At 48.7% G+C, this 27,674-nt stretch overlaps 1 protein-coding gene across 1 annotated transcript in view; it reads right to left on the bottom strand.

Moving 5' to 3' along the window:
• The window catches only part of LOC125319331 (CBP80/20-dependent translation initiation factor-like), a 516,903-nt gene that overhangs the window by 58,190 nt on the left and 431,039 nt on the right, over positions 1-27,674 (bottom strand). The window contains exon 10 of the mRNA XM_048290438.1: positions 11,636-11,791. Coding sequence (XP_048146395.1) covers positions 11,636-11,791 — 156 coding nt within the window. The remainder of the gene's footprint in view (positions 1-11,635; positions 11,792-27,674) is intronic.

Below are 27,674 nucleotides of genomic sequence, written 5' to 3'. Positions count from 1 at the left end.
TTAACTAACTGGGTGGCCTTTGCTAGATGCTGTTCCCAATATTTGAAAGTTCCCCCACCCAGTGCCTTCAGGGTGGTTTTCAACAATCCATTACACCGTTCCACTTTGCCTGCAGCTGGTGCATGGTAAGGGATGTGATACACCCACTCAATGCCATGTTCTCTAGCCCAGGTGTTAATAAGGCTATTCTTAAAATGAGTCCCACTGTCAGATTCAATTCTCTCAGGAGTGCCATGCCTCCAAAGGACTTGCTTTTCACAGCCCAGGATGGTGTTCCGGGCAGTAGCGTGAGGCACAGGGTAGGTCTCCAGGCATCCTGTGGTGGCTTCTACCATTGTGAGCACATAGCACTTGCCTTGGCGGGTTTAAGGCAGTGTGATGTAATCAATCTGCCAGGCCTCCCCATACTTGTATTTGGACCACCGTCCACCGTACCACAGGGGCTTCACCCGCTTGGCCTGCTTGATAGCAGCACGTCTTGCAGTCATGGATAACCTGGGAGATACTGTCCATGGTTAGATCCACCCCTCGATCTCGTGCCCACCTATAGGTGGCATCTCTGCCTTGATGACCTGAGGCATCATGGGCCCATCGAGCTAGGAACAACTCTCCTTTATGTTTCCAATCTAAGTCTATCTGTGACACTTCTATCTTTGCAGCCTGATCTACCTGCTTGTTGTTTTGGTGTTCTTCATTAGCCCTACTCTTGGGGACATGGGCATCTACATGGCAGACTTTCATAGTTAGCTTTCTTACTCGAGCAGCAATGTCTTTCCATTCTTCAGCAGCCCAGATTGGTTTTCCCCTACGCTGCCAATTAGCTTTTTCCCACTTTTCCAACCATCCCCATAGAGCATTGGCTACTATCCATGAATCAGTGTAGAGGTAGAGCTTTGGCCACTTCTCTCTTTCAGCAATGTCCAGGGCTAGTTGAACAGCTTTGAGTTCAGCGAGTTGACTTGATCCAACTTCTCCTTCTGTAGCTTCTGCAACCCGTCGTGTGGGACTCCATACAGCTGCTTTCCACTTTCATTTCATCACTACGATGCGACAAGAACCGTCGGTGAAAAGAGCTGATGGCAGTTGGTTGTATGGTGGAGCTTCTTCAGCACGTGTCACTTGTTCTTCTTCCTCTTCATCAGTGAGACCAAAGTTTTCACCTTCAGGCCAATTTGTGATTATTTCCAAAATCCCAGGGCGATTCAGTTTTCCGATACAGGCGTGCTGTGTAATGAGAGCAATCCATTTGCTCCATGTGACATTGGTGGCTTGGTGGGTAGAGGGAACCTCTACTTTGAACATCCACCCCAGCACTGGTAGTAGGGGTGCCAGGAGGAGTTGTGCTTCAGTGCCGATCACCTCTGAGGCGGCTTGGATTCCTTCATAGGCTGCCAGGATTTCCTTCTCTGTTGGGGTGTAGTTGGCTTCAGACCCTCTGTAGCTTCGACTCCAGAATCCTAGTGGCCAGCCTCGAGTCTCATCAGGCACCTTCTGCCAAAGGCTCCAGGACAGACCATGGCTCCCGGCTGCAGAGTAGAGCACATTCTTCACTTCGGGTCCTGTTCTGACTGGGCCAAGGGCTACGGCATGAGCGATTTCCTGCTTAATTTTGGCAAAAGCTTGTTGCTGTTTGGGGCCCCAATGGAAATCGTTCTTCTTGCGGGTAACCAGGTAGAGAGGACTCACAAACTGGCTGTACTCAGGAATATGCATCCTCCAAAAACCTATGGCACCTAGGAAAGCTTGCGTCTCCTTCTTGTTGGTTGGTGGAGACATTGCTGTGATCTTATTGACGACCTCAGTGGGAATCTGACGTCGTCCGTCGTGCCATTTCACTCCCAGGAACTGGATCTCTTGAGCAAGTCCCTTGACTTTGCTCTTCTTGATGGCAAAACTGGCTTCTATGAGAATTTGGATGATTTTCTCTCCTTTCTCAAACACTTCGGTTGCGGTGTTCCCACACACAATGATGTCATCAATGTACTGCAGATGTTCTGGAGCCTCACCCTTTTCTAGTGCCGTCTGGATCAGTCCATGGCAGATGGTAGGTTTGTGCTTCCACCCCTGGGGCAGTCGGTTCCAGGTGTACTGCACACCCCTCCAGATGAAGGCAAACTGAGGCCTGCACTCTGCTGCCAGAGGAATGGAGAAGAAGGCATTGGCAATGTCAATAGTGGCATACCACTTCACTGCTTTGGACTCCAGCTCATACTGGAGCTCCAACATGTCCGGCACGGCAGCGCTCCATGGTGGAGTCACTTCATTCAAGGCACGATAGTCCACAGTCAATCTCCATTCTCCTTCCGATTTGCACACAGGCCAAATGGGACTATTGAAGGGTGAGTGGGTCTTGCTGATCACCCCTTGGCTCTCCAGATCACGGATCATCTTGTGGATGGGAATCACAGCATCTCGAGTTGTCTGGTACTGTCGGCGATGCACTGTCGAAGTAGCTATTGGTACTCTTTGTTCTTCCACCTTCAGAAGGCCGACTGCAGATGGGTTCACTGATAGCCCAGGCAAAGTGTTCAATTGATTAATGCCTTCTGTCTCCACAGCAGCTATTCCAAACGCCCACTTGAGTCCCTTTGGGTCTCTAAAATATCCATTTCGGAGGAAGTCTATGCCCAAAATGCACGGGGCCTCTGGACCAGTCACAATGAGATGTTTCTTCCACTCATTTCCAGTCAGACTCACCTCAGCTTCCACCAAGGACAAATTTTGTGATCCACCTGTTACACCAGAAATAGAAACAGATTCTACCCCCACATGCTGCGATGGGATTATTGTACACTGCACACCAGTATCGACCAAGGCATAATATTTTTGTGGTTCTGATGTACCAGGCCAACGAATCCACACAGTCCAAAAAACACGGTTTTCCCTGGCCTCTACCTGGCTAGAGGCAGGGCCCCTCTATGCCTGGTTATCCTTCTTTCCCTGGGCCTGCATCTTAGAGGTTCCTTCATGGGAGTCGGGCATGTCATCCATCTTTTCCATCATTTCCGGCAGTTTGGCTACAGGCAACTGGAGCTACTTCCTTTTTGGTAGAACTTCCTTTCTGAAACTTGCGCTCCTTCAATTCACGCACTCGTGCTGCCAGAGCAGAGGTGGGTTGTCCACCCCACCTCTTTGTGTCTTCCCCACTGTCACACAGGAATTTCCCACAGCTCACTTCGTTGGATGTTCCTTCTCTCTGGGGAACGTCCACATTTGGTATCAGAATCTCTGATCTGTACTGTCGAGATTTGGAGAAGGCACTCTTTAATCTCCTGGTGATTCTTCTCCATCTTATCTTCCATTTTCTGCATACGTGTTTCCACAGCTGCGATTCTTCCATGTGTTGGGCCATGCACCGAGTCTGCATATGCTCGGAGCTTCACTGCCATATCCCGCACAGTCTCATTCACAGCGTAGTTTGGTTTCATTATTGCTAAAGCAGAAGCATATTCTTGTGGCCCAAGTCGTATGAATTTTCGCCACATATATGGATTAACTCTGGCCCGGTCTGGACTCCTCAATCCTGGGTCATCTGTGAAGACAATCTCTACCACCCCTAGTTCTCTCAGGCGCTGGATCCCTTGTTCTATGGTCTTCCACTGGGTTTGCTGCGTGTAGAGATCATCTCCGCACATATATCTTTCAATCAGGCCTGTCAAAACCCGTCTCCAGAGACTGGCAGAGTCAGCCCCCCTTATCATCACTTGGTCGATAACTGAATCACGTGACAGGGATTCCAAATGCCTTGCTTCAGCCCCATCCAGCATCACATCATCACCTGCAGCATCCCAAATACAGACTATCCAACTTATTATGGATTCATCGGACCGTCGGGTGTAGTCCTTTCTTAAGCTGTGAAGGTCCTTTATGGACAATGACTCAGTAATGGTTTCTGTGCCTGAGTCAGTTGATGGTTTTGAGGTTCCTTCCCCTGCATCGTCCTCATCTTTCACTGGGTGATCAGTTTTGGTTGTGTGCTTTTTCCTCGTGACAGGAGCCACTGTCAGTGGCTTAGACTCTCCATCTGATTTGGGCTTGCTGTCTGGTGTGGCTGCAGTCTGAGTGACTGGGGTGTCTGCAGGCTTTGCTGATTTATCTTCCTGCCTCTCTACCTTTACCTGCTGCAGTGTGCGATAGGCATATGCCAAAGCTCAACATATTGCAAAGACCTTTTTCTCAGAATTTTCATTGTATTTATCTTTCAGATATTTCGCCACCTCAGCTGGTTTCTGAATTTGTTCAGACGGGAAATCCCAAACTATCAGGTCAGAGAATTTCTTTAGGGTTTGGCCAATGTCCTCCCATTCCCCACACCACTCAGGATTTTCCACCTCTGAGTCAGGTGTCTCAGCAGTCACCCTGGAAATCTGAGCTCTCATTCTAGACAAGCTGTGAGACATATGGAAGAAGCTTACCAGATAAAATACCAGGAACGCGGTCTCTTTAACATCCAGGGGAAACTGAACATTCTCAAAAGATAACCTATCAAATTTAAAGGGAAGGGAAACCCCGTCTCCTCCTCTTCTAACAATCTGGGTGCAATTACTAATAAATTCCCAAAACAGGCTACTGAAGCTAGGACTGGGGTTAGGATGGAGAAACCACTTATCATACACACTTCGAACAGCTGCCGGTACCTCTGTTAACTTCCTATAAATCATTATCACTGAGCACAGCAAGATAGACATCCTGATTCGTCTCCCTTCTCTGTAAAATTTACATATCAGGGACAAGATTGGAGCAAGTTGTGGATAGGCAAACAACCCTAGGGACCAAAAAAGAACTAGTACCTCAATGAAGCCTAAGGACCAGAAAGACATGAGTACATCAAGCCAGAGAGACATTATGAACTCAACCAACATGGTGACTATTTTACCCCAACACAGAATAAGTAAATTCAAACCAAAATGTAATTACTACAGGTTTTTTCACTTTCCTTCGAGCCACGCAGTTGGGCGCCACTAAATTTGTGTCGGTTTGGCCAAATTTAGGAATATATCCTCTGAGAGAAGGCACAACCACCTCTCCCCCCACCAGGTTCGGGAAAAATAAATTTTCCTCAAAGGAAAGTGAAAGAGATAAAAACTCTTTATTTAGCAAACACACGGGAAAAGGATAATAAAACTAAATAATAAAATCTCTTGCTGTGAAGAAAAAACCTGGGAAAGTGTTAGAGTCCTCCCTTTGGTCTCCTCGGAGCTGGGGCTTGACCCAGGGCCAGGCCCTCTGTCCCCGGTGGAAAGCTCTCCCAATGTGTTCTGATATTGAAGCAATCCAGTAGAAAAGGGAGAAAATCCGAAATTCCAGGGAAGGGAAAAAAAAATTCAACTCTCAGTCTCTCTCCGGAGGAAAAGAAGCTGAACAACTGGCCAAAAGCTGACCTGGGAGCAGCAAGCCAGGTGCTTCCTCCCTCCCCTGCCGCAGCTGGGAAAAAAAAATTGCTATCTCTGTGTGACCTTGAACAAGCTGCAAACTGCTTTGAAAAAGTTTTGCTCAGTTTTTCCCCCTCCCCTCTCTCAGGCTCAGTTTAGAGGCATAGAAAGGCACAAAAATTAATTTCTGGGCATAGGGCAGCGATATGGGATACACATCATAAAGTCACCCCAAGACACCCCAATAGTTTTTATCTCTTTCACTTTCCTTTGAGGAAAAAAATTCTTTTTTTTTTCCGAACTTGTGGGGGAGGGGGTGGTTGTAACCTGCCTTCTCTCAAAGGATATATTTCCAAATTTGTCCAAACCAGCACACCTTGAAAGCAAGATTGTAGGAAGATAAGCTTGAATTTCTGACTGACAGACACTTCACTTTACAAACTATAAAAGCTACACCAAACTTTCACAAAGCAGAAATCTTCTGCACATTCCTTGGAAATGTGTTCGGCTTTTCCCCAAAGTTGAGATGCCGCTTTGTGGTTACTCTCTCGAGGGTTGAGCGAAAGGACTCTGTGTACACTATTGTCATTTTGGTGGTAAGTTATACTGACTCCTAATCTATACTATTTCTTTGCTAGCTTTAATATAGGTACCTTTATGTCGTGCACTGTTTTTATGTAATCCACTAGTAGGTCTTTTTGTTTTATCCTGTGTAGTAAGTAAGTTTGTTTAAGGCCTTTGTTCTGTTAATCTGTCTATTCAATAAATAACTAATTTTATAATAGACCTGATCCGCCATTCTTGAGAACTTGTGAGCCAGAGCAATTTAGGTGCAGGTCACCTGAGTAGACCTGCTGCCAAAAATCTGAGCCTAAAGCAGGGCTTGTCTGAAGTTCTCACTGGTTCCATAACAGGGATTCAGCTCCCAGGAGATGCAGCCACCATGTTGTATGTGGTGGTAGACCCTTCCTTCTTCCCCCACCCTGTTTTCCAGAAGGCAGCTCAGGCAATGGGCACAGAGGAGGATGGGGCAGAGGCCCCCGGGATGGGGGATCAGCATGGACCATGTTTGTGCCAAGGTGCACGACCACTCCCTTGTCTCCCGAAATGCTTCCCAGGCAAGATGGCAGCTCTGATCTAAATTTCCTTTGCTGTGATTAAACACCCTTTCCCATGCCTGACATGAAAACACAGTCTGCCTGCTTTCCCGAGGATGGTGATGAGTGCTAGTTCAATTAACCAGCAAACCCTAGCATTTGTCACTCCAGCCTTGCCTGAAATTAACTTCTTTTTTGATTTTTTTTGTTTCAGTCCATGTGTTGGGTTTGCATGGCCAGGTTTTGGTGGGGGGGGGGGGCTACAGGAGGGGCTTCAGTGAGAAGCTGCTAGAAGCTTCCACCATGTCCATCAGAGCCAATGCCAGCTGGCTCCAGAACAGACGTGGGTCTGGCCAAGGTCGAGCCAATCAGGAATGATAGTAACGCCTCTGTGATAACATATTTAAGAAGGAATAAAGGTTATTGCTCAATTGTAATTGCGGTCAGAGAAAAATGGGGTGAGAATATGTGAGAGGAACAACTCTGCATACACCAAGGTCAGTGGAGAAGGAGGGGGAGGAGGTGGTCCAGGCGCCAGAGCTGAGATTCCCCTGCAGCCGGTGGTGAAGACCATGGTGAAGCAGCTGTTCCCCTGTAGCCCATGGAGGACCATGGGGATGCAGAGATCCACCTGCCCTTGGAGGATACCCACGCTGGAGCAGATGGATGCCCAAAAGAAGGCTGTAAACCTGTGGGAAACCCATGCTGGAGCAGGCTCCTGGCAGAGACCTACAGACCTGTGGAGGGAGGAGCCCACACTGGAGCAGGTTTTCTGGTAGGACTTGTCACCCTGTAGGGGAGCCACGGTGGAGGAGGCTGTGCCTGAAGGACTGCACTCCATGGAAGAGTGACCCATGTTGCAGCAGTTCATGGAGAATGGTTGCCCATGGGATGGACTCACATTGGAGAAGTTCATGGAGAAGTGTCTCCTGTGCGAGGGACCCCACGTTGGAGCAGGCAAAGGACTCCTCCCTGAGCAGCGTCAGAAACAACTGTTGATGAACTGACCATAACCCCCATTCCCCATCTCCCTGTGCCACTGGGGGAAAAGGTAGAGCTGGGAAGGAGAGAGGGGTGGAGGGAAGGTGTTTTTAAGATTTATTTTACTTCTCATTATCCTGCTCTGATTTCATTAGCAATAAATTCAATTAATATCTCTGATTCAAGCCTGTTTTGTCCATGATGGTATTTGGTGCATGATCTCTCCTGGTCTTTATCTCAACTCATGAACCCTTTGTTATATTTTCTCTCCCCTGTCCAGTTGTGGAGGGCAATGAGAAAGCGGCTTTGGTGGGTGTCTGGCATCCAGCCAGGGTCAACCCACTACACCAATCCATCCATACCTCTCAATAAATAATACTGCATTGTCACCTGACACCTCAGCCATGTCCTCAGCACAGATTCCTCACTGAGACACTGTTGCTGCCTGTTCCGAGCTTCCCTTCCCCCTCCCCATGACAAGCCAGGACTTGCCTCTGCCATGTGCTCTTAACTCCTTTGTTCCAAGCACGGGCAAAACCAAATGTAACTCAAACTCTTTAGCAGTGTCTGATTGGCCAGTCACCCCGGGTCTGCCCCCAGTTCTCCCCTTCCCCCTTCTCCGAATAAAAGAAAGGGCCCGAGAGGGGGCCCACCCTCTTTGGCTTTGCATTCCTTCTGCGAACATCTGCGTCTCTGTTTCTGTTTGAAAGCTTCTAATTGCAGGAATCAGGCAAACCGAAGGCTATATTTCTCCCTCTTTGCTTCTACTGGTGGTATCAGCTTTGCAGCTACTATTTGCCGCTTTTAGAGCTACTGAAATGCTAGATTGCCCGTGCTACCTCCCTAGGCTGCCCGAGGCTTTCTAAGGCATTGAACTACGAGCCTAGCCGGTAAAAAGCTGTGAGTATTTCCACAAGACACCTAGCACAAATTTCCTTGCTGCCATCTTCGCTCCTTCCCACCTTGGCCAGCTCCACAACTAATGATGGTGTTAATAAGTTTTTATTTTTGGGGAAAAGAAAGGAGCTGGAGAGAGGAAGCTTTGCAGGGGAAAGGGAAGAGACATTCCTGGCTCATTCATCAGGCAGCTTTCCCCTTCCTCGTTTGCTGAGCTTTGACTGAGTCTGCCAGAGCTATAAAAGAAAAGGAAGAGGAAAAAAGAAAAACAAAAGAAACAAAAAAGCAAGAGGAGATGAAAGGACAGGCAGAGGGAGATATGTTATCTTGCCTCTGCTAATGATTCATTGTCAAAGGATGGGTGGATGGAGGCAGAGAGAGCTAAGCATAATTGTGGGCAGCACAGAGGGGGTTTGCTGGGGGATGCCCAAGGGGGTAGGAGTTAGGGGCAAGGGGATGAAACTGTACTCAGGGGCATATGTGCTGATCAGCAGGATGGGGAAAAAAACCCTGTGAACCTGTCCTGAGGAAAGTGGAGGTCCCAAACCTTATAGGCCATGGTGACACCCCTTCCTGCCCTGGAACACCAGCCCATGTGCTTCATGAAGCTCATCAAGAGACAAGAACTCTGCATTATTAGGGAATTTTCACCCTGTCACAGAGCACCCGGCAGGGCCAGTCTGTGCAAATATCCTTGTCCTCTCCTGGGTAAAGCTGGAGGAGCTCACCACCACCTCCTCATCTGAATCTACAGCCTGACTTTGGTTCTGGCAACCATCTCAGAGCCTGGCACCTATCGCTACTGATAAATAGGTGATCTCCTGGGTTGGCCCTGTGCATCAAGATTAGCTGAAGGTGGCAAAAAATGGTGGCAAGATGAAAACCTATTGCAGAGCCATGGAAGAGAAACAGCATGAGTCAACGCCACAACCCTGTGGAGCGAGCAGTCTCAGATCAACCATTTTGGGGCAGAAGCACTGGAAGACTCAGGCTCACCCATGTCTGCTAAGCTGAGAGTCTTCTCTTACAAACAACACCACAGGGACAGAGCTGTCCTGCTAAGGAGCAGAGATGTATTTTTAAGAAGCAAATTTATGCATGACATCTTGATATAATTAGTAAAGGCTTTTTTATGGATCTTCCCTGTAGCAAAAAAAAATCCCTAATACAAGAAATTTGTGTCCTTCTGTGCACCTCTAGAGTGTCACCGTATCCCCACATACCAGCAAGATGACAAGAGGGACTGTGACAGCATGGCAAGGGTAGACAGAAGTGGGCAGAGAAAAATCCTGGCAGAATAAGGGCTGGGTTGTATCATGACTGTGATGGGAAGTGGAGGGAAATAAGGACTTTGCTAGATGCCCAGATCTTCCCCATAAAGTGACACATACCTCCATGGGCAGAGATTTTGGGGAAGTTAGGCTATTCTTAGCATCCCTCTCCCACCTCCTCCTCTGGATATGTGTGCCCCATCACGATGTCTGCACTCTTACTCATTGCTACAGTCACCATCTGTGAACCCTATGTACAATATTACCTCAAAGACAAAATGTTTATGATGTGTTTTCATTCAGAGAAAACTTCGCATACATGTTAAAAGTCATTGTCAGTAGTTTCTTTATGCTTCCTTTGCCAAGGGTCTAGCAGAGAACTTATTTTACAGCAAGTTGTTTATGGCCCGACAGAAGCATTACTGACAATTTGAGATCCACAGCTCCAGCCCTGGGCAACGAGGCAGGTTTTTCTGAGAAAGTCTTCTACAGACAGCAGCAGGAGACAAAACCACCATTAAAACAGGATGGGGGAAAGCCCTCGAGTTGCCTTTTCTGTTTGTCCTCACCAAGATTTCTGCCACCATCTCAAACCATGAGATTCTCAGGCTCTGAAACAAGCTCATCAGGAGCTCGGGTTCTGAAATGTCCCCAACCCTGGTGGCAGGGCTGGGTTTCTGCTGCGCTAGGTGGGGAACATATGGAACCTTACTTCTTTGCTCTTTTGTCCCCTCAGTCCATCTCATCTATTCAGGTGACTTCACCTTCTTTAAGAAGCTTTTTAAGCCCCGTAGGTGGGGATTTTCACAACACTGGGATTGGCAAACTCAAACGTTGGGTTTGCAATCCCAACTGTTTGGCTTTTGCAAACCCTTGGACAAAGGGGTCTGGCTTGGAGCACATGCTCTTAATTAGCAGAAACACAATATGCAGGAAAAGCCAAGCATCTCTGCAGCTGCAGGTACTTTTGAGGTGGGAAGTGTTGATGCTAGCAAAGCAAACCTCTAGGAATCATAAAACAAACAGAATCATAGAATGGCTGTCATAGGTTAGCAAGCATAGTCCCGGAAGGGATGTCTTTGCTAAGGGGTGCTTACAGTTTCCTCTGGGACCTGATAGAACCTATCAGCTGGCCAGTTTGAATATGGACAATTCTTTAAGCCACTTAAAGTTGTGACCACCTCTGTGATCCACATTTAAGAATAGGCAAACTCCCCCTCCAAGCCCTCTCTCGGTTCCGGCGCTGGGACAGGTGGCTGCGGGCCCCGTGTGGGGGCCAGCGGGCCCGGCCAGGCCCTGCTTGGGCCAGGCCGGGCTGGCCAACGGCCATCCTAGAGTCGATGGACCTGTTCCAGCCATGGAACCCCCCCCACTGCCTTGCCGTGGGCAGCCGGAGTGGGTGGCTGTCTCATTGTGATAATGTTTTCATAGCACGAGCAAGAAGAGACTTCTCTTTCTAAATGGACTGAACAAGGTTATTATGGAAGTGGTAAACACACTGAACATCTTAAGGGTTGTCTTTTTACATTGTCAGTGGGAGAAGGGAGGAAGGTGGGGGGAGAAGGAGAGTTCTGAAGGTGGTATAATTTTTTTTCCCTTCTTTTAGGTCTGTTAATAAACTTCTTTATATTCTTTCAAGTTTGGTGCCTGCTTTGCATTTCTCCTAATTCTTATCTCACAGAAGATAAACAGTAATGAGTATTTTAGACTAAACCACTACACTAAATTGGTGTTTCTGCCCGGTTACAAACCCGACCCACTACAATGGCTTAGGTTAGAAGGGACCTTAAAGATCAGCTCATTCCAACCCCCCTGCCATGAGCAGGGACACCTTCCACTAGACCAGGTTGCTCCAAGCCCCATCTAACCTGGCCTTGAACACTGCCAGGGATGGGGGGGGGGGCCACAACTTCTCTGGGCAACCTGTGCCAGCGTCATTTATGAATCATGAGCACCTCAGCACTGCAACGCAACAGCTTGGCCCACCAGTGGAGAAGGACAAACTGAAGGTATTTACCTCCCTGAGGCAGGTATAAATGGGGCAGACAAGCACTTGAAAGGGCTCTCCGGTGCTGCTCCTCATGGTACCAAAGACTTCACAGAGAAAGGTGATGAACCCCAGCCAGTGCTCCACATCCCGCTGCTGCAACTCCTCCCGCATGGTGAAGTCCTTCTGCAAGAGGGACAGAGACAACAGGCTATGTCAGCAAAACCGCATCACCACGGGAGAAGCAATGGCTGTCTAGAGAAGAAATTGAAATGGAGGGCAGGGAGGAAGACAGACAGACTGACTCTTTAGTAACAGCAGGGAGATTTCTCAACGCACGTGGAGTGGCATGAATTTCAACACAGCAAAGCCACCAGAAAGCAGGTACTGGTAGAAATATTACCAACTCCTGCAATAACTGTCATGGCTTGTGCTAGACGGTGTCCCCTGTGGCCTGCTGTCCCCCTTGGAAAGACATATGCACAACCAAGATCAAATAAAAGCAGGAACAAAGAGGTTAAATGAAATGCAGGGGAAACACAATGAATGCTGGTGGCCAGGCTGGGTTTGGTGGTCCAGGTGGACCTGCCCAGCCTGTTCATTCTTCAGCAGACCCAGTGTCTGGCCAGAAGCATCCTAATGGCCTGGCTGCTCCTTGGAGTCTCACAAAATTATGGTAATACTGCGTCCCTGACAGACCAGAAGATGATCAGTGCAGCCTCAGCTTGGCATTGAAAGATCACCCTGCTCCTGAGCTGATGGTTGCCATGATGAAGGATTATCCAAGTGACATGATTTATGGAGCTGGGGAGTTAACCAGCTGGGGAGATGTTGTGGGTTGATGCTTGCTGGATGACAGACACCCACGAAAGCCACTCACTCACTCCCCTCTAAACCCTCTTTTAGTGGGGGGGGGGGGGGGGGGGGGGGGGGTCCTGGGTGCAGGGGAATCCAGCCTGAGACATGACACAAACACCGATACGATTTGAGCATCGTGCTCCTGTTTTATTGTTTTCCTCCACCAAGTTATACTTTTTCAAAGTTCACACCCCTTTCCCATGAGAAAGCCTCTAAGCAGCGGGGGAGCTGACCAGTGTATACCTTTTCCCAAGGCTGTTCAAGGCTGCCGGCTAGCAGGTGCCTTGCAAGCCTATCTTCAGCCTGGGACCCCATCAGGGGTACTTCTGCAACAGCCCTGGGATGCCCAAGCTCTCCTGGGGTATCCTATGCCCCCACTCCACAAGGAATCCCTCTACACATCCCCCATTTTCATTTTGGGCAACCCAGATCTGGTCGATGATTTTTTGCAACCTCACTTTAAGGCAAGAAAAAATACACCCAAGTATTATTAAGCCTAATATAACTACAAATAGCAATCAGCAGCCTTCTACTACCAAGGTACACAGCCATCCAGTGATACCCAGACCCTTAAGCCAATCTCCAAAAGGGTCGTCTGTCTCCTGAAGGATGTGTAGGCCCCTCTGGAGGTCAGAGAGGTGCTTGTGAATTGAGACAGAGTGGTCAGAAAGATTCATACAGCACATACCCTGGAACTCTTCACAGCTGTGGCCGTGAGCTAGTAGTAGAAAATCAATGGCTGCCTGATTTTGTAATACTGTATGTCTAACACTAGTAACATCTGCGCTTAGCTCATCAAGCATCTGCAAAGTTATGTTTAACTTATTCCTCTCCCAGCAAGCAAGTTTATGCAAAATAGCGTGAGCCCTGGCTGCTGAAGCACCAGGTAAAAACATAGATGCTAGCCAAATTAACTGCCTTCACTCGATCTAAATGGGCAGACAGCTGATTGAAAATGTCCGCTAATGCTCTTGTCTCAAGACAGTCAAAAAACAATTTCTCACTCTACCTCTGTGTCTGGTGCTATACCCAAAAATTTATGCAACTCTCCTTCTTAGTTTTGCCTTTGGAGAGGGTTCCCCGACACCCACCACAAGTCACTAGCAACCACCTAGGGCAACTGTTACATTCGCCCCAGAGTCTCGCTATTTCTCCTGCTACGGAGAGTGGTGGATCTGGCAAGTTCTCAGCCCCCTCAGTCAGCCACGTCTGCAGCCTCTCCCAAGGCTTCTCGGGAAGGAGGTCCCAGAGTTCCAGCTGTTGTAGTAATGGCGTCACTTTCTTCAGGAGCTGATGCTGACTGCACCTTCTCACTTCGGGGTCCTGTATGCATAGCACGGCACCACTTGCTGGGCAGTCCTCTGGTCAGTGCTGCGATGATGACTTGTTCCTGTTGTTGCAGGACATTCTGCAGTGTTGCAGTAAAAGCAGCTGTTTGAGATGACTGTTCTGCATGGGTAGCACGTATGAGCATCTCGTCTACACCTGCTCTCTGGGGCAGCGTGGCAAGAATTGTCTTAGTTTGCCTATTAGCATTTTCAAAGGCAAGTGTTTGGAACATTTGCTCTTAGAGCTCTTCAGAGAGCTCAGTTGCATCTTTTAAGGCTGCTGACAAACGGTCGATGAACTGACCATATGGCTCTGACAGCCCTTGTTGGACTGCTGCATACGGGGGAGACTTCTTTTCAGGTACTGACAACAAGGCTTTGTGGGCAAGAGTCTGTGACAACTGATGAATTACTACGGGCATGGTCAGCTGTGTCACCGTCGCTCTATAAGCCCCCACTCCCAGTTAGCATGTCAGCTTGGAGTGCATACAGTGGGTCTTGTGTGTCACCTTGGTATTTGCCAGCTTCTTCTTGTGCTAGCCGCTTCCACATTCGCTCCCAGAGCAGGAACTGTGAAGGGGTTAATAACAACTGTGCGATGCTGATGCAATCATTAGGACACAGGACATCTGCTGTAAAGATAAACTGCAGAATGCTTCGTGCAGCTTCAGACCGCAAGCCATGCGTGGTGACCGTTTGCTTGGCTTGCTGCAAGATCTTCCAGTCATGGGGTTCCCACTTTGCAGTGTCCCCTTGTATCTGTACAGGGCAAGCGAGGGCATTCACTGCATGCCAATCACCCTTAATGATTGCATCACGGATAACTCCATTCCATCTCCTTCGCAATGGGTCAGTCCTCTCCGTCGGGGCTGATGGAAACGACAGCTGCACCTCCCCTCGCGGGAAGGGAGGGGCTGTAGGCACTGTGCCTGATTCTCCTGACGGGAACATAGGAGCTTTGAGTGCTAACTTGACCGGTGGGGCCACGGGACGCCACGGTGCTGATGGTGTAATATCACAGGCTTTAGACTCTAGCGCGTCTTGCCGTGTAGATAAGTCAGCAAGCTTTTTGATTACTTCTTGCATCATTTCTTGGTGCTTCTCCCCCTCTTGGGGCTGACCCCCAGCAGACCTGACTGGCTCTGGCTCTACAGGCGACAAAACAACAGAAGCTGCTTCACTGCTGGACGTTTCTCCGCTGTCTGGCAGAGGGGGGTTGCGCTCTGCCGCTTTTGGCCGAGCATTAGGACGGCTCGTTTGCACCGCCGCTTTCAGCCGGGCACCAGGACCGCCTGTGTCTCCTTGGCCCGCCTGTGCCCCGCCCCCTGAGTCGGGCGGCTCTGCTTCCGCGTTCGCAGCCATTTCTCTCAGACGTCAGAGGAATAACTTTCTTCCCTGCTGAGTCCAGCAACTCCCGCAGAGAGCAGACGGGTGCTGCTGTGCCTTTAATTGGCCTTTTCGCGGCCAGCCCGAAGAACCGTGCAACTCTGGACTCCGCCCTGGTCCCCGGCCGCTGCTCCGTAAGACCCCCGTCTGTTCCCTTCCCGGAGCCACCACACCCGGAGCTGCTACTCTCTAAAGCCTCTATGGCGGCCGCGGCCACTGTCCTCTCTGTTTTCATCTCTGCAAGAGTGCCAGTTACTGCTCTCCAGGTTAAGCCGAGAGCTTTAGCTTCTTTAGCTTCCTTTCCTCCCTCAGTTGTGGACAGCCACAATTCATTTCCAACTTCCCCCCACGCTTCGACTGAGAACAAAAGCGAAGTGTATTTCACACACCCATGTTCCCAGGCCCATGTAATGAGGGCATTCAGATCTCGGTCTTTCACAATCTCACCTCTCATAGAGAGGATGCTAGCTAGGAGTCGAGTCCCCGTCTCATAGTCCATAGCTTTTTTGCTGCAGGTACTCGCTTAGCCACGCGAAAATACGGTCTCCGGCCACTCGGCTTTGAGGTTTAGCCCTCGGCTTTACTCGGCTTTGGGGCCACCCGCTCTGGTTCCCCTGGCTCCGCCGCACCGATACGATGAAATTCGGAGTCTTATCGCGTTTAAGTGAACCTGCATGTAGCAAAACTCACTCGGGTCCCTGTTCGGGTGCCAGGTTTAGCAGGAGGGGATCCCGGGTGCAGGGGAATCCAGCCTGAGACACGACACGAACACCGATACGATTTGAGCATTGTGCTCCAGTTTTATTGTTTTCCTCCACCAAGTTATACTTTTTCAAAGTTCACACCCCTTTCCCATGAGAAAGCCTCTAAGCAGCGGGGGAGCTGACCAGTGTATACCTTTTCCCAAGGCTGTTCAAGGCTGCCAGCTAGCAGGTGCCTTGCAAGCCTATCTTCAGCCTGGGGCCCCATCAGGGGTACTTCTGCAACAGCCCTGGGATGCCCAAGCTCTCCTGGGGTATCCTATGCCCCTGTTCCACAAGGAATCCCTCTACACCCTCTGCTGTTGCAGTGGGGATTCTTGCAACACGTGTATCAGACAACGAGGCCTGTGGAAAAGAATATATGGACCGATTCTTGGTAGATATTTTCAGAGATGTTTATTTTTCCAGCCGTGTGGCCAGTGACTGCCCACGAACTGAACAATCATGGGCCCAGAGGGTCCTTCCTGGGCAGGGGAACGCAAAACAACCAATGGGGAATGAGGTTGACCAGGGAGTAGGGAAACCCCGTAGGCCCTGCCTCTACCCTGGGGGCCCTCTCCCAGGACCACATGTCAGGGGGGAGGACCCCCAACACTCTGCAGCTGGACAGAGGAGAGAAAATTTAATGAAGGGTTCACGAGTTGAGATAAGGACCTGGAGAGATGGTTCACTAAATACCATCAAGGGCAAAACAGGCTCAAATTAGAGGTATAAGGTGAATTTATTGCTAACAAAATCAGAGCAGGATAATGAGAAGTAAAACAAGACCATAAAAAACCACCTTCCCCTGCTCTCCTACCTCCTTCCTAGCTCTACCTCCTACCCAAGTGGCGCAAGGAGGCAGGGAATGGGGATTTTGGTCAGTTCATCACCCGTTGTTTCTCTCACTGCTCAGGGAGAGGAGTCCTTCCCCTGCTGCACCATGGAGTCCCTCCCATGGGAGACAGTTCTCTGCAAACTTCTCCAGCATGGCTCCATCTCACAATCAGCAACTCTCTGAGAACTGCTGCAGCGAGAGTCACTCTTCCACGGGGTGCAGTCCTCCAAGGACAGGCTGCTCCAGCATGGGAGCAAGGCCCCTCTATCCACAAGTCATCCACAGGATCACAGCCTCCTCTAGGCATCCACCTGCTCTGGCATGGGCTCCTCCACAGGCTGCGGGTGGATCTCTGCATCCCCGTAGACCTTCATGGGCTGCAGGGGGACAGCTGCTTCACCATGCTGTCTTGGGGTGACTTTATGATATGTATCCCATATCGCTGCCCTATGCCCAGGAATTAATTTTGTACCTTTCTATGCCTTTAAACTGAGCCTGAGAGGGGGAAGGAAAAACTGAGCAAAACTTTTTCAAAGCAGTTTGCAGCTTGTTCAAGGTCACACAGAGAGAGGCTTTTATTTCCAGCTGCAGCAGGAGAGCTAGAGAGAAGGGAAGCACTCAGCTTGCTTTTTTTTCCAGCCAGCTTTCGGCAGGTTTTTTTCCTCAGCTCCTTTTCCTTTGGAGAGTTGAACTTTTGTTTTCTTTGGACTTCATTTTTTTCCCTTTTCTCTCTGCTAGACGGTTCCAACATCAGAATACATCGGGAGGACTTTCCACCGAGGCCTTGGCCATGAAGGTGGGCCCACCACCCCATCCCAGCTCCAAGGAGGGGGAGAGAGAGATCTACAGAAGGACTCTGAAATTTTCCCAGGTTTCTTTCAGCAGATCGAGAAGTTTTATTATTTAGCATTATTATCCTTTTCCTGTGTGTTTGTTAAATAAATCGTTTTTATCTCTTTCACTTTCCTTCGACGAAAATTTATTTTTCCCAAACCTGGTGGGGGGAGGGGTGGCTGTGCCTTCTCTCAGAGGATATATTTCTAAATATGACCAAACCAGAACACATGCTCTTCACCATGGGCTGCAGAGGAATTTCGACTCTGGCACCTGAAGCACCTCCTCCCCCTCCTTCTTCACCGACCTTGGTGTCTCCATGTTGTTCTCCTCACATGTTCTCACTCTGCTCTTCTCTAGTCATAATTAAAACTGCACCACATCCTTTGTTATGATTTCTTCTTGAATATGTTATCACAGAGGCATTACCATCCTTTATAATTGGCCCAGCCTTGGCTAGCGGCATGTCTATCTTTGGTGCCACCAGGGATTGGCTCTGCTGGATATGGTGGAAGTTTCTAGCAGCTTCTCACAGGAGCCACCCCTCCCCCCCTCAAAAAACCCAAACTAGGCAAACTAGCCATGCAAACCCAATACAAGAGAAAAAAAAGAGGGGTTCCCAAAGGCAGTATATGAAAAGGGATGTGTGTTTTGGGTGTGTGTGGCAAAAAGAAAAGCAAATAAAAACATTTCTAGAGGATGGCACAAGAGAATGCATTGCACTCAGAGACGAGGATTTTCCTGTGCTCTCTGCAATGCTACAGAGCTTCTTGCATGATGTCCTATGTGATTTTGTTTGTCTGTCTCCATGGTGACCATTCTTTGGTATTAAAAATTAGTAGACACTAAATAGTGGAAAGTTAAAGAACAGGAGAAGTTTGTTATCAACACAGTGTGTTCCCAGTGCAGGTTGCAAGACATTTGAAATCCAGCAACTAAATAAGTTATCCTTTATCTTTTTCATCTCTGTTTATTCCTACTGCCTGAGACAAAGGGCTTTGCTGCTGTGAATGTTCCAACCTGCTGCTGTATTCTGCAAAGCCAGGGAGCTATAAAGCCACCACACCAAAGTTTGCTCTCATGGCCTAGACTACACATAGGAGATATTTCTTTTGAAATAAAGGTAAGTAAAGCAGCTGCTAAAGAGAGGCAAAATTATTAACATGACACAACTGTATGCATAGAAGATCCAAGATAGGAGCTATTTATATGTTTCATTACAAAAGGAAAAAAATTTGCATCTGAAGGAAAAAGATTTGTAAAATAACTGAGGCACTTATTAACCAAACAGTGATGACTAATTCATCTCCTCACCCATTTCTATAAGGCCCAACTGTGTCTGTGACTCTGAAATCAACCTGCAGCCCAATCTTGTTGGGTCTTTTTAGACTCTCTGGGGAAGTTTGCAGAGTTAATCCTTTCATTATCCAGCCAGTCCCATGGAGGAGAGAGTTATTTGACAGCTCAAGTTATCACCCCAGGGTTACAAAATTATTCATTCTGGAGTTTTCACTTGAATTTTAATTTAAAAAACTGTCAGAGAAAAGATGTACTGACTATTGAAAAATTAAAATGAGTGACAGCATCCCATGTCCCTCTCCTGCCTCATCCACCCATAAGGTGAACAAAAAGCACCCTTTGAACCCTGGAGCTGTTCCTTGTTGCCCTGAGACATTTCCATCCCCTAGCACTGAGCTGTCTTCCACATCTCCCATGGCTCCAGCCCCCAAGCCATCCTGCCCCTTCCAGGTTGGATGCGCTCCAACAGCTGTCCTGTCCTGCCTGGGAAGGTCCACACTGATGCACACAGGGCACAGTGTAGTATTTCAGGATCCCTAGGGCATGATAGGAAATTCCTAGCATCTTGGGATAACCACATGGGCTCTGTGGTCTCATATTACTGGGAAAGAATAAAAACCACCACAGGAAACTCCCTTCCTGTTTCTGCTTCAAACACATCGCCCTGCTCCACAGCCTTGCAAGAGAGAAAACTGACTCTTCAACATTTTCTCTTTAAGAAAATATTTTCTGTAAAAAAACCCCATCAAACCAACCAACCCAACAAAAAATTTCCATAAAATAACCCTCAAACCAAACCAAACTCATCAGGCCTGGGATGGGAGCTGAACAGGAAGGAATGCCACCACTCAGTACCCTCTTTTTTCATCCTATGGCACCCAGTGGGTGATGCCACCAAGCAGAGACATCAATGAACTCTGCCTGCAACTTTGCATCTGAAGAAGACCCTTGCAAAAGAAAAGGGACTGGGGTCTTTTTTTTCTGCTTGTACAGACTTTGATGGACCCTCATGAAGGACGGGAGCAGGGGATGGAATGTGGGATGGATTCAAAGGTCACCGTGAACATTTTCACCCAGGTTGGGCCAAATTTTGCAAAAGGAGGTTGCATGTTCTCTGCAAAAAGGGAGTGTGATATCAATTCATTTGACAAAGTAGGAAAAGCACCTTTTCAGAGATAGGGATCACATTTTTTGGACCGTGCCTGCCTACAGGCAAGAGTTGGGCTTGTCAGGAGATGTGATTCTGTGAACCTTCATGGTAGCTGGACTTGCAGTGCTAGGGTTCTCCTGAAGCATCCTGAGATACTAACCTGCTTCAGCCCCGCAGGGCAGTGCTACACCGGTGTCACAGTGCACATGAGGAAGGTGGTCCAGGGAGCTTTGTCCTTAAATTTGGCCTTTAGACAGTAGGTTTGACCAGTTCCACAGCATGCACAGACAGGCAAGCCAACCTGAATGTCACCCATGCAGAGGTGTCCCATCTCCCTTGGGTGTCCATGTTTGAGGAAACCACTGCTGTCATCTAGGTATTTGATCAATGGAGTTATGGGTGCAATTCATCTGGCTGCATGTCCGCCATGGTCCCAGCAGGATCTGCAACCCATCATGCTGGACTTTGAGAACATGAAGAGCAACTCAATTGCTTCTCCAAAGGGTGTGCAATAAAAATGGAGGAGCCAGACCAACAGTGTGGAAGAGGTGAAGAGCTGGTCAACAGCGAAGAGCAGCTCAGCAGAGAACCAAACCCATGTCCTATGTGCCTGGGGCACATCCAAAGGAGCCATGCCCTGACCCGCAGACCTCCACACCACTGATGAGAAGCCTTGAGGAGGCTGAAGAGCACTGAAACCAGAAGGCCAGGTCACTGCCCTGCCCAGTGAACTTTATTTGCTCTGGAAATGCCTCATGGAGTTATATAAAAACCTGTGGATTGGCTTGCCTCATGCTTAAGTAGTGATGTCAAGGCAGTAAGCAAATTATCTTTCATCAGGTTGGCTGCATTTTTAAACATGAATTGTATTACTAATTTGGGGGTGCTCTGGTGTGTAGATAATCCGGATGTGTTTACTGGATGACCTTCCTTCAGTGCCTATAGTTTAAAATAAAATGTATTTATAACAGGTAGCAGGGTTGACCTCCCTTCTCTGCCTGGTTTGAGAGAAGAGTTCATTGGAAAACCATGTGGCAACTGGGGGGATGCCAAGGGGACCTCTAAAGAGGTTTCATACAGCCCAATTTTGGGGCACAGACCTGAAGGCTAAGCATATTCATCAAGTTGGGCCTCACCACATGTGATGGGGAGGTCAGGGGTGGCCCATGTTCATGCATGATAGAGATGGGCCATGGCTCTGCCCATTCTTTGACATCTCCCATTGGACCCTTTCTAAGCTTGACTGAAGCTTCGGCCAGCAATGGAAATAGAAAATGCCTTTATCTTGGAGGGCTTCACTCTTGCACCCAAGTGAAAGCCCACTCCTCATCTCAGTGTAGATGCAGCTCATGCAACGTTATATTTTCCTGGCCTGGACATGAGACCGCTTCAAGATAGGGACCAAGCTAGAAGAGCCAAGACTAGCCATTCCACAGGAGAGGAGGAAAATCCATCCTCTACCAATTTTGGTGGGTGGCAAAGTCAAGCAGGACAACAATCAAACCCTCCTAGAAAGGGTTCCATAAATGACATTTTGAACACTTAACATCACTGCATTATTCCCTGTTTATAATTTAAATACTACTTGCATTTAGGTCCTGGCTTGGAGGAGGATCTAGAGCATAGCTTTGCTTTCTGGGGAGTATAACCCAGTGAGATGAGTAGTTTATAGCACCAGAATTTGGAAGAAGCTCAGGAGGTATTGAAGAAACCTGTGTGTCAGAGACTGAAATGGTTCATGCCTTAAACATTGTTATGAAGGGGTTTTGCCCATTATAGCAAAAACTGTATAAAGAAGCTACAACCACAGAAGCCCACCCCTCCTTCAAGATGCCTGACTGGAACTTTGGACTGTGAGTTTGTCAGACTGAAATAGTTCATGCCTCAAACATTGATATAAAAGAGTTTTGTCCATTATAACAAAAACTGTATAAAGAAGCTACAACCAAAGAAGCCTCCCTGAAGATACCTGACTGGAACTTAAGACTGTAAATTAAACCACCTAGATAAGATGCTATTGTTCCTAGCCTAGGGAAAAACAAACAAGGTGGAGGGAGAAGAATGCATCCACAAGAAAGCCAAACACAGCAGAAAATCATCCCTGGCTGTTTGGGGTGGGGGAGACCACAGCCCACAGAGGCCAGGTTTACACAGACTCCCCTGCAACTGAGGAGGGAAGGAGGTTTCAGGTGCGGGGTGTAACCTCTGGTCAGAGGCACTGAACACCCATCCTCCCTTACACAAACCGGCCCAGCTGTGAAACCCCCAACCCCACAGGCCACACCCATGGGACATTCACTTGAGAAGCAGATGAGGGGGTGTCATAATCCATCAAAGATCCCCCAAAGCACTCCCCAGAGGCCTTGCACCACAGGACTGCACGTGATGCAAAATGATGCAACAGATCCAGAGTCTGCTGCAAGAGACTTCCCCCCCCCCCCCCCCCCCTCCCCAGGGGAGGTACCTGGGCATTCCCACCTGGCCTAAACGTATATTAATCCATCAGATTCTATGCTTTTCAGGGGACCCTCACCACCAAGAAGACCAGCTGGAGAGGATCAACGGAACATCGTTGGGATCCCCAGAGTGGTGATATTTTCTTTAATCTGTCTCTATCACTCTCTTTCTATCGCCCCACCTCTTTTCTATTTCTTTCTCTTCCTTTCTTTCTCTCTCTCTCTCTCTCATATTTACTATTAAATAAAACCTATACTATTGACTTTGGTATATGGTCTCATTTGCACCTTAATTTGGGCAAAGGCATTTCTAATAACTTTAAAAACCAGACCGTAACACTGTGACAGCACTAGGCAGTGATCAAACAGCTCTGTCCGTGGATGCCTGGAGTCTCACCAAGAGCTTCTGAATCAGAGCTACTCCCCACAGCTTCATCAAGTACAGCTCATTCCACATGGACACCACTACAGAAGCTCCTTTGCTATACTAAAGTACTGGAGATGGTGGGACATGAGGTGGGACCATCAGCTCTTCCATGGGCTCTGCTCTTCCTCCAGTCACCCACAGCAACACTTCTGGCCTCTCTGCCTGCACCCTGTTGACAGGCCCTGAGAACTGAAGCATACTGAGATCCCACCACAGCATCCCTGTCCATGCTACTGCTACCAAAGGGACAATAGGACAAAGCAGAGTATAACGATGATAGACAATCTGCTTTGAGACGACAGCTTCCACACAAGACTGAGAAACCACAGCACAGAAGACAGATTGATTTCCAGTCCTGTGTGGGGTCCTATCACCTCTGTACCCTGATTTCCCAGCTGGCAAATGGGAACGATTTACTCATCTTCCTATGCAAAGTGCTTTAGAGTGTGTGACTGATAAATGCAAATAAAGGCAATTATTATTACTCCAAAAAAGGAGCTATTGACATTTAAAGCAGATAAAGCTTTTAAATTACAGATGATACCCTGTGCCCAGACTCACAAAGGTCCTGGCTTCACTCAGCCATGAGGCATTTCACTCTCACAGACTTTAATCACACAATTTCCTCCAAGCTGGATATTAACCAGATGAAGCACTGGCTTCTTTTCAGGGTGTTTTGGCCACTTTGGGAAGAGCAGTAAATCCTACTGGCAGCCTTCAGTGTGGACTTGGTTCCATGATGGCCACAGCTCTCTGAATGTTTCTAATCACAGAGGTCTCCAAAATGCACTGCGTGGTGAAGGTCCAGGTTACCAGGACTGTGGCCACCACTCTGTGAGCACCTATCACCCATCAGCTGACCATCAGCTGATATATAACTTGCATTAAATGCCACTGACCAATTCTACAAGAACAACTCACCAAAGGTCCTGCAGCCATCAGACAGACACAAATAGTGCTTATTATGCTCAAAAGAATTTGGGCAGAAAGGGGAAACCAAGATCAGAAAACTCCTGGCTCTCCTAAAGGAGATGCTGAGCAAACTCCCAGGATTAGGAACATACATGAATTTGAAATTCCTCCAGCTTGGGTAACTGAGGCAGCTGATAACCAGAGCCAACAGGAGCTGTGGGTACTTCCCATGTCTCCAAACATCCTGAGGTAACCAAGCGAGTGGTCACTCGAACCTCCTGCCCCCCTGGTCTCACGATAACCTCTCTGGCTCCAGATCCAGGATCAGCAGCAATTACCCACCCAATGTGGGCATCTCACACCTTGAACTAGCAATGTCTCTGAGGTCCTCAGGGGCTGTGGAGGTGCAAGTAGTTAATTATCAATTTATCTGAGGTCTAAAGCACACAGGTGGGAACATAATGTTCTTTACTGTACAAGTGACCTAGCACTGGAACAGATTGCCCAGAGAGGTTGGGGAGTCTCCCTTACTAGAGATATTCAAGAACCATCTGGATGCAATCCTGTGCAATGTGCTCTAGGACAACATTGCTTGAGCAGGGAGGTTGGACCAGATGACCCACTGTGGTCTCTTCCAACTTTACCCATTCTGTGATTCTGTGATAATGATGAATGTGCAAATAGAAAAGCACAGCTGTTAACCTTAGCAGTTGCTAGAGATCTTGAAACACTGTCTTGGTGGAAGCTCTGTGTTGACCAAGAGGGTGAAGTAGCATGGTCTGCATACCACAAACAGCAAACACCATTTTGTCCTGGATGTTCACCAGCACCTCCTCCAGCAGTACCCAGGTGATGGAGTTGTCTTCTTCATTACTTAATTTTATTGCCACCCTTCCTATCTTGAACCTTTCTGGATTTCCAAACACTTGCCAGGAATGTCAGCTCAGCTGGATAACAGCAGTTTATCATCACTTAAAAGCCCTGCTATCCCATGAACCCAGACACAATCACACAGAAAAATGTCATTGCCTGCCCTAGCCAGACCTTACAGTGAGCAGAGGAACACGAACAGACCACAGGACACACAGACATAGGGAACTAATGATACCTTTGAGACCCAGAAGCCAACCTCTCAGTCCTGTGGAGAGGGAGTGGTGGGGAGACAAGGGACTGTGAAGAAATACAAATCAATTTCCTTGCTGGGTTGTCATCAGAGCACCATTCGACCCGACCCTGCAGACGCCCCATGGCTATAATGCCTGGATGAGGCAGCTCTCTGTCAGCAGGCTTGCTCCTCTGGAGCATTTCAGAAGATCCTTGCTATATTTGTTTAAGTCCTGGTGCTGCAGGAACCCTGAGGCAGTGATGTGTCCTTTGTCTTTGCAAGCATGTGTGGGAAAACTTCAGGCTACCTTTGGATGTTGGGAGACACCATGAGTCCTCTCCTGGGCAGCCATTCCCTGAGACAGGGCAAAGCATCCATGTCCCCAAGAGCATTCTGTCCTCAGGTCAGCAATCCCCTCCCTGTTACATGGAGGTGGTAGGAAGAGAGGGCATTAAGCACAGCCGATCCCTGCTCATCCCAGCATCTGCAGCAGTGCTAGTACTCCCATTCCATGGTAAAATATATTAATATAAATCTCCCTGCCCATGGGCAGCATTTCCCAAAGCATGAGCTCTGTTTAAAACCATGCTGGTTTGAAGAAATCCCTCAAACAAGTGTAGAGGAGCTGTTTTATATGGGTAGGGATGGTTTGATGGGCAGTTTTCAAGCCCTTCCCCTCATCAGGGCAAGGTCTGAGCCCCAACACCATATGCATATCTGCTTAGAGGCCACTTCTGTGCCTGAAAAAATGCCCAACATCAACTTGGGGCGACGACTGGGACCCCAGCAGAGGCTGATGGATGGATGGATCCTGCTTGCAAATGCCGCTGCTGGAGATACTCAGCCTTGCAGCCTGGGGGCATGCATAGGGGCCAGCTGCATTTTGCCAGGAGGATGCATTCGTATTTTAAGCACTTCACATGAAACGTTCTAAGGCAGAGGTGCTAGGGGATCTATGGGGACAGGCCAGGTTTGGAAAGAGGGATATAAGAGAAGGAAAAGTGGCCATGGATGCAGGTGCTGCTTCATCCAGGCATCATAGCTGGAGAAATTCCACTTGCATTTGAAATGAAGATGCCCTATTGTAACACCAGCTTGCCTGTAGATGAATGAAACCAGGCAGAGAAAAAAAGCAGGAAGCTAATCCCATTTGCCATGAGGAGCTTTTCTGCATGGGAGTTCCTAGTTCACATCGTCTGGGTCCTAGGAGGGGTTTTCCTGGGTTCCTGAAAGATGGCAGCAGGATGCTTTCCCTGTGGGATCTAAGAACTTTCTAGCGAGTACGTGCTTGATGGTGCATCACCATGGAGTGGGACTGGGATCATCAGTCTCCTGAACTGACTGTAGAGTGACCTCTGCTTCTCTTCAAGCCAGGACTGGTGGATGAATGAAGCCCTGGTGGCTTACCCCATCCCTAAAACCTGCCCCTGAAGTGGAAGTCCCTGAGCTGGTTGGTACAGGGAAGCAGACAACCTTCGGATGGACTTCAATGCACACAGAGGACTACAAACAGGTCCAAGAGGCATGGGGCATTGTAGAATCATGGTTTGGGTTGGAAGAAACCTTTAAAGGTCATCTAGTCCAATCCCCCTGCCATGGGCAGGGAAATTTTCAGCTAGATCGGGTTGCTCAGAGTCCTGTCCAACCTGACCTTCAATGTTTCCAGGGATGGGGCATCCACCACCTCTCTGGGCAACCTGTGCCTGTGTTTTACCACCCTCAGAATATTTGTTCCCACAGGCCCTACTAGGAAGTCTGTCCCCATCTGTCGTGGTTTGACACTGGCCCAGCACCAGGCACCCACGAGAGCCGCTCGCTCACCCTCCCCTGCCACAGCTGGGCAGAGGAGGGAAAAGGAAAAAAAGTTAACGAAGGCTTCATGAGTGAGATAAGGACTGGGAGAAACACTTCAAGGGCAAAACAGGCTCAACTTAAGTTGTGAAGTGAATTTATTACTAACAGAATCAGAGGAGAATAATGAGAAGTAAAATAAGCCCTTAGAACATCTTCCACCCCCCAGCCCCTCCTTCCTTCCCATCGACAGTGCAGCGAGACAGGGCATGGGGGTTTGGTCAGTTCATCACCGAGACTTCCTTCCGCTGCTCTGGGAGAGGAGTCTTCCCCTGTGAGGCTGTGGGGTCCCTCCCACAGGAGACAGTTCTCCGTGAACTTCCCTGGCATGGGTCCACTCTCACGAGCAGCAGCCATACCGCACCTGCTGCAGCATGAGGCCCTCCCACGGGCAAACAGTCCTCCCAAAACTGCTGTGCCGTGGCTCTCTCTTTCCATGGCATGCAGTCCTCCAAGGACAGGCTGCTCCAGCCTGGAAGCAGGGGCCCTCTCTCTCCACTGGGTCTTCCTCTGGAACACAGCCTCCTCCAGGCATCCACCTGCTCCAGCATGGGCACCTCCCCCACGGGCTGCGGGTGGATCTTTGCATCTCACGTGGACCCATGGGCTGCAGGGGGACAATCTGCTTCACCATGGTCATCACCACGGCCTGCAGAGGAATCTCGGCTGCGGCACCTGGAGCATCTCCTCCCCCTCCTTCTTCACTGACCTTGGTGTTGCCATGTTGTTTTCCCTCACATGTTCTCACCTCCTCCTCTTCTCTTACTAGAATCCCAAAATCTTGTGACTTCGTTTGGATTTTCTTCTTAAATATGTTATCTCAGAGGCGTTACCAACCTCTCTCATTGGCCCAGTTTTGGCCAGCAGCATGTCCATCTTCAGAGC

Source organism: Corvus hawaiiensis, chromosome W (assembly GCF_020740725.1).
Source record: "Corvus hawaiiensis isolate bCorHaw1 chromosome W, bCorHaw1.pri.cur, whole genome shotgun sequence".
Lineage (NCBI taxonomy): Eukaryota > Metazoa > Chordata > Aves > Passeriformes > Corvidae > Corvus > Corvus hawaiiensis.
This window is presented reverse-complemented; position numbering and strand designations above follow the sequence as displayed.